At 40.7% G+C, this 7,552-nt stretch overlaps 1 protein-coding gene across 1 annotated transcript; it reads right to left on the bottom strand.

Moving 5' to 3' along the window:
* Window positions 1-444: 444 nt before the first annotated feature.
* LOC311038644 (kelch domain-containing protein 3-like) lies at window positions 445-1,467 on the bottom strand (the record flags this gene model as incomplete). Its single annotated transcript, XM_084048215.1, has 2 exons — window positions 445-1,006; window positions 1,208-1,467. 2 exons carry the CDS (start codon window positions 1,465-1,467, stop codon window positions 445-447), a joined length of 822 nt encoding a protein of 273 aa, XP_083904341.1.
* Between the last annotated feature and the right edge of the window lie 6,085 nt (window positions 1,468-7,552).

Below are 7,552 nucleotides of genomic sequence, written 5' to 3'. Positions count from 1 at the left end.
TAATTTTGTTTGGTGGAGATATGTTTTTTGTCAATATTTTGTCATTTTAGTCAATGATAGACAAAACAACTATCTCCAAAGTTGGAGTTAGGTTGTTTGACCGACATTTTGAGGATCCAATGGAGTTAGGAGGTTTAATCATAAGCGCTTTTTAATACTTTTCATTGGTTCAATATTTGTTAAAACCACACTGGTTGGGGGTTTCTTTTTTTTTGATTCTCACATGGAATTTGGATGAGGCTGGAACCTTGCCTTTTTTTCCTTTTTATATTTGATATATTTAACTTCAATGTTATAATGGAAGTCAATGGCAGTCAGATCGGGCTGAAACCATGACCAAATATGAAGTCATTATGTCATAGCTGACTGACGTCACATATTGGTCACATGAAGTCTGACATCCACATGAGGCCACGCCCCTAATTGGACCCCGTCTTATTTATATCATTTGTTGCTGTTGTTAGTCATGGCTTCCAGTTCCCACCTGATGTTGTGTGGGAGTCCTGACCGGTCCAGACGGTACTGAATAACCGCCAGCTTACACAACGTCTTCAGACTAGGACTGAAGTCTAACACGTACAGGTCATCAGGTCCAAAGAGGATGATACGATCTCCCACAATGCAACAACATTTCATCCGATAATTCGCACACGGTCCTTTCCCTTTGGGCTCAACCTTCTTCCAGGAGAAGGTCTTTGGACTGAACTTCCACAGATCATTGAAGGCGGTATTATAATTTGTTTTGGCAACAAATATGTACAGCTCTCCGTTGTAGGTAAAGGCAGAATGATCCCAGTGTCTTTCTGGAGGAAGGTGTGCAGAAGGTGTGTTCAGCCAGCAGTCGGTCTCTGTGTCAAACACTTTGATGTTGTTGTTGTCCTGGTGCCCATAGCCACCAAAAACAAACATCTTTGTCCCGATGATGGTGGCAGAGTGACCTGATGAAGAAGGTGGCGGAGTGCCTCTGGTGTCAATTAAAGACCAGACCATTGTGGTGGTGTCCAACCTGTCCATGTCATTATGGTATCCAGTCACATGGTTTAATCCTCCATGAATATACATGACCTTCCCCGAGACACAGGCTGAGTGGTTCCACCTCGCCTCTGGAACAGTTCCAGAAACCTTGGGCTCGAACCATCTGTGGGTGTCAACATCAAATACATAAAGCATATTGTTGTACTTCCAATGATAATTATAACCCCCCCACATGTAGATGATATCTTCTATCAGCACAGCTGTGTGGCCCCAACGGCTGGATGGAACCTCAAGGTGATATTTTCTTCTTCCAGTCGTCACTGGGGTCAACTTCCTCCAGCGCAAAGTCACTGTATTGAAGACGTGAACATCAATATGATCCATGTTGTAGTTCTTAAACCCTCCAAATGAGTAGACTTTGTCTCCCACGGCAACAGCAGCATCATGGTAAGACTCTGGTCCTCCGTTCAGATGCAGCGTCCAGCGGAACATTTCTCACAACAGCTCCTCCAGGGATAAAATTAGATAACTCAAATGTAATTTGGGACTTGAACCGAGATGTCTGACAAATGAGCTTCAAAGGTAGCTCCGTCAAGAAGAACCAGGTAAATACGTCGAGTCAAAATCGATCCTTAAGTATGTTGATGAAACCTGGTGATGAAGTCTCGACAATATATGTAAACGGTATCTATTTCTGGTTAGAGATGGATGGGAGATCCTAGAGCGCTGGTTGATTTCTGATTTCCCTGGCGACTGTGTCTCCTTTTATACCATTGGTCAGACTGATGATGTCATCCTGTCATGTCCTAGTATGAGCGAATAGGGGAAGGGGATCGACGTCACGTGATGCCTTTGTTTGGCCCGCAAAAAACTTGGATGTGTCTCAAAGAATATGATTATTGGCAGAATCGCGGAACGTTTAGAATATTTTGCGGCCCCGTTTTCAGTTTTTCACAAGATGGGTGGTTGTTGCAATGACCCGCACTACTATATTTCACCATATGTTGCGCTAAGACAAAATAAATCCATAAAATGTAACGACGTGTACGTTCCGTAGTGCAATTACAATGGTGAAAGCTGTGTTGTTTCACCCGAAAAAGTAATGGCAGATTTGGCCACGCCCCGAAATACCCGTATGTGTGTCTCAAAGAATATCCAACTATCAGCTTCAGCAAGACGTAGTAGTAGTAGTAGTAGTAATAACTATTATTATTGTTATTATTAGTATTATTATCATTATTATATACATGTAAACAACAGCATATGAGACAGATACAAACATTAGCCCTGGGTAGGCAACCCATCCTGGCGGTGAGCTTTGCTCTGAGAGGATTTCAAAATAAGAGCCGCCTGTAATGATTAGTCAACAGTAGTTTTAATTGGTTATCTACTTTCAGGAGGTAGATAGTCATGTATATTGGCAAGTGACACACCAGTACCAGCGCGACGGTACGCAAGAGGCTTATTTTCATTTGATCTGCCGCGCAACATTAAAACTAAAGCAACACATGTATAAACGGTGTATTGGTTAACCCATTAAGACCTGGAACGCATCTGTGTCATTTTTTGATTTGAGTTTAAAAAGCATCATTTTACACTTTGGCTATTCAAAAAGAGCAGATCTACAAGCTCATAGCGCGGCACCGAGTGGCGCGCTACGAGCTTGTAGATCTGCTATTTTTGAAAAATCGTGAAAATGTGTGCAAATCATTGAACATATATTATTGTTTTCAAGCAAACATTTTTAACTCAAATCTTTGCTTCTTTACCCTTTGACTAGGATCAACTTACCCCTTACCCGGGGCAAGTTGAACCACGAGACCACTTTTTTTTAGAACCCATATTTTTACAGCCCTTTGTCATAGATGCACACACATTATTTAAATTGATAGAAGACATCTTGAAGTGTTAGTAGATGTTTAGTAGGGGTGTGCCGATACACTAATTTCACAAAACGATACGATACGATATTTGGCTCACAACTTCGATACGATTTCGATACGATACGATACGCACTTTTTTTATTATGAAAATATATGGAGGAGAAAAAAAGAAAATGCAAACAAATAATTCTGTTTTTGCATTATTCAGACATGCAAACTTGTAGCTTTTCAGCTACAATAGCCGTTTTGAATCCAAATAGTATGACACCTGACCCGAAAAAAAAAACTTGTTGTCACTCTTTTCACTTCGGGGCCGTTTGCATGCCTGATTATTATGATTGTAAAAAAAAATGTTTTTTTCAAAAACGATATTTTTTTTCCCAAAACGATACATATCGTCGCGAAAACGTATCGCGATATATCGCGGGACGATATATCGGCACACCCCTAATGTTTAGTTTTGACTTCCATCTCATTTTTCCTTGGTCAACATAAGTTAAAAAAGAAAGTGGTTCATCTTACCCCGTTCTCCCCTATGTACTCCTGCATTAGTACCACCACACAGCACTCTTTGTTCTTAGTTATATAGAGCAACACGACGACAGAAAAAACCTCACACGGGGCTCATACGACAAAACCTTCACGCCTCAGCTGTGACTTTTACTAAAGGCCACTTTCAATAAATGTCAGGCTCCAAACATTGGTAAACACTTTGAGCGCTGATCAAATTCCACAGAGCTGTCCTTCATGCACACACTGTGTTAGACGTGTGTTCAGCACAGAGAGCCGGTTCTTTCTGGCGGCAGGATTACAAGGGCTCCACTTTTTTTGAAAATGGCACATTAACACATTCACACCTGAGGCCCATTCTACAAAATGTCTTTTCATTTTCATTTTTTTCTGAAAACAAACTTATGTTCAATATCAGTGGTTCACTAACCTTTTTTTATGTCAATATTATATGCATTTGGCCGCGGACCCCCATCTAAAAAATATGATGTTCCAGGGACCCCCCCCAGAGGCAAAGATTTGAGTTAAAAATGTTCGCTTTAAAAAAATATCTATATTCGAAGATTTAGACAAATGTTAATGATTTTCCGCCAAAAATTGCAGATCTACAAGCTCGCAGCACGGCACGAATTGAGGCACTGTGGGCTTATATATATATTTCCCCCCAAAATGATATGTATTTGGCCGTGGACTCCTCCAAATATGTTTTTTGAAAGAAGCAAAGATTCAAGTTAAATATATATGTATATATATTCAAAGATTTGCACAAATTTTCATGATTAAAAAAAGAAAAAATCAGATCTACTCATAGCTCATAGCGCAGCACCAAGTGACGCGCTATGAGCTTGTAGACCTGCTATTTTTGAATAGCCAACGTATAAAATAATGGTTAAAGTTGTTCAAAGAAGCAAAGATTTGAGTAAAACATATTTGCTTAAAAAAATATACATATATTCAAAAATGTGCACACATTTATAGCAGATCTACAAGCTCGCACCGCGGCACAAAGTGGCGCGCTGTGAGCTTGTAGATCTGCTGTTTTTGAACAGCCGAAGAAATCTTAAAACGACACAGACGCGTTCCCGCTTTAAATGGGTTAAACAAATGGAGCGTTTCTCCCCGGTGACTACTGTATTTATTCCCACCGTTCCCAAGGTAGTCCTGCCCTTTTCCTTCTCATCCTCCATCCTCTCTTCCTGTCCTTTTCTCTTCTCTCTCTCCACCATCCTCTCTTCCTGTCCTTTTCTCTTCTCTCACTCCACCATCCCCGTCCTTCCTTTTACATTTTTCTAGTCCAGTCACTGAGTTTTTTTCCTCCTTGCTGTTCTCCTCCGCATTGTTTGTCCTCAGTGACGCAAAGTAACTGAGTACATTTACTCAAGTACTGTACTTAAGTAAAATGTTGAGGTATTTTTTACTTTACTGAAGTATTTCCAATTTCCAGTACTTTTACTTCTACTCCACTACATCTCGGATCCAAATATTGTACTTTTACTCCACTACAATTATTTAAACACTTTAGTTACTAGTTACTTTGTAGATTTAGATTATTATTATTATTACAAAACATACATTAACCGCTTCAGCCCTATATACATGTCGGCCATTTGAAAATAGCCGATCTACAAGCTCACAATGTGTCGCGATGCGACACATTGTGAGCTTGTAGATCTGCTGTTTTCTAAAGATTTCCATACATTTGAAAACTTGAAATGGGACATTCTGCATAATTAGAACTTTTACTTTTGGTACTTTTAAGTACATTTTGATACCAATACTTTTGTACTGTTACTCAAGTCACTTTTGAATTCCGGACTTTTACTTGTAACAGAGTATTTCTATATTGCAGTATTGATACTTTTACTTAAGTAAAAAAATATGAGTACTTTTTCCACCCCTGTTTGTCCTGCTCTTGTCTCTCCTGGTCAGTCACAAAGGGTCAGTTCAGACACAGTAACACTGGTCAGTCACAAAGGGTCAGTTCAGACACAGTAACACTGGTCAGTCACAAAGGGTCAGTTCAGACACAGTAACACTGGTCAGTCACAAAGGGTCAGTTCAGACACAGTAACACTGGTCAGTCACAAAGGGTCAGTTCAGACACAGTAACACTGGTCAGTCACAAAGGGTCGGTTCAGACACAGTAACACTGGTCAGTCACAAAGGGTCAGTTCAGACACAGTAACACTGGTCAGTCACAAAGGGTCAGTTCAGACACAGTAACACTGGTCAGTCACAAAGGGTCAGTTCAGACACAGTAACACTGGTCAGTCACAAAGGGTCAGTTCAGACACAGTAACACTGGTCAGTCACAAAGGGTCAGTTCAGACACAGTAACACTGGTCAGTCACAAAGGGTCAGAGTTCAGACACAGTAACACTGGTCATTCACAAAGGGTCAGTTCAGATACAGTAACACTGGTCAGTCACAAAGGTTCAGTTCAGACACAGTAACACTGGTCAGTCACAAAGGGTCAGTTCAGACACAGTAACACTGGTCAGTCACAAAGGGTCAGTTCAGACACAGTAACACTGGTCAGTCACAAAGGGTCAGTTCAGACACAGTAACACTGGTCAGTCACAAAGGGTCAGTTCAGACACAGTAACACTGGTCAGTCACAAAGGGTCAGTTCAGACACAGTAACACTGGTCAGTCACAAAGGGTCAGTTCAGACACAGTAACACTGGTCAGTCACAAAGGGTCAGTTCAGACACAGTAACACTGGTCAGTCACAAAGGGTCAGTTCAGACACAGTAACACTGGTCAGTCACAAAGGGTCAGTTCAGACACAGTAACACTGGTCAGTCACAAAGGGTCAGTTCAGACACAGTAACACTGGTCAGTCACAAAGGGTCAGTTCAGACACAGTAACACTGGTCAGTCACAAAGGGTCAGTTCAGACACAGTACTGCGATCAGCAGCTAAAACAATGTGTGCAAGAAATTGATGTCATATATTTTTCTTTTTTTGCATAATTCCCAAAGTCAAGTAAATGCCTTTTTCAAGTACATACCCGAAGGCCTGAAGTAGTGCCCTACTTGTTATGACTTTTAGTAGTACTATAACGGGAGGAGTATAACTGTAAATTAACAGCTGACCCTTATTTTAACTGTTACCAAAATTACACATACTAGACCATACCCGTCGGCGCAGCGCATCCGTGGGGGGATATGCGCACATGATCTGGCAACCCGGGAGGCAGTTCGTCCCATAGCTGGGCAGGCCCGTAACCATGGCGACAGTGTTTGACAGAAAAACGCTAATAAGAAGCTGAGATTTGATGAAATTGAAAAACAGGCTTCACAGTTGCGTTCAGATGGTAATGGTCAATGGCTGTGTGCAAAATCAGAGCAATTGGTCCAGCCAGTGAGGAGAACCGGGTGTCTTCACTCACGTACTCACCACCACTACAGAGGTTACTAGAATTATAGTATGATTATATCCTTCAGCGGCCTTAGCGGTAGCATTATTTCATCCCATTACCTTACCTTGTGTGTGTAAGAGATGATTGCCCTACAGTGAACAGGCTTTTAATCCATTAAGAACGGGAACGCATCTGTCATTTTAAGATTTATTTGGCTATTAAAGAAATAGCAGATCTACAAGCTCATAGCGCGGCACCGAGTGCCGCGCTATGAGCTTGTAGATCTGCTATTTGTTTTTATTTTTCATCATGAAACGTTGTGCAAATCTTTACAAATGTCTTCTAAATCCTAATGTTGTCATTGGTACTCAAACTTTTTCATGTCAAGGACCCCCAAAATTGTGTGTTTGTCCGCCGATCCCCATCAAAATGTGTTGTTCCAGGGAACAACACATTTGAATAGCCAAAGAATAAAAAATAAAATAATGGCTATACTGTAGCTCAAATCTAAAATGACACAGATGCGTTCCCGGTCTAAATGGGTTATTCGAAAAATAATGTGTCATCCTCCTCTATCAAAACCTTTTAGTATAGTGAGCATTTGAGTGCATTTGAACAAACGAAGCAATTACATGTGTAGTGTCTATAAATTGACGGTTGTAGTAAAATGGCTTATGGCCTAAAAAGGACCACATTTGGTTGCACTAACACAGATTCAGTTTTTTTTTTTTTTAATAATTGCACATTTTACGAGATATTTTGAAATATTTCAATCCAAGATGCATCTTAGAAGATAGTCATTTATTTGAGGCCAGAAGCC

The sequence above is a fragment of the Gymnoscopelus microlampas genome, assembly GCF_963454915.1.
Source record: "Gymnoscopelus microlampas genome assembly, chromosome: 22".
In the NCBI taxonomy this organism is placed as follows: Eukaryota; Metazoa; Chordata; class Actinopteri; order Myctophiformes; family Myctophidae; genus Gymnoscopelus; species Gymnoscopelus microlampas.
Note: the sequence above shows the minus strand (reverse complement) of the source record. Positions and strands in the feature narration are given on the sequence as shown.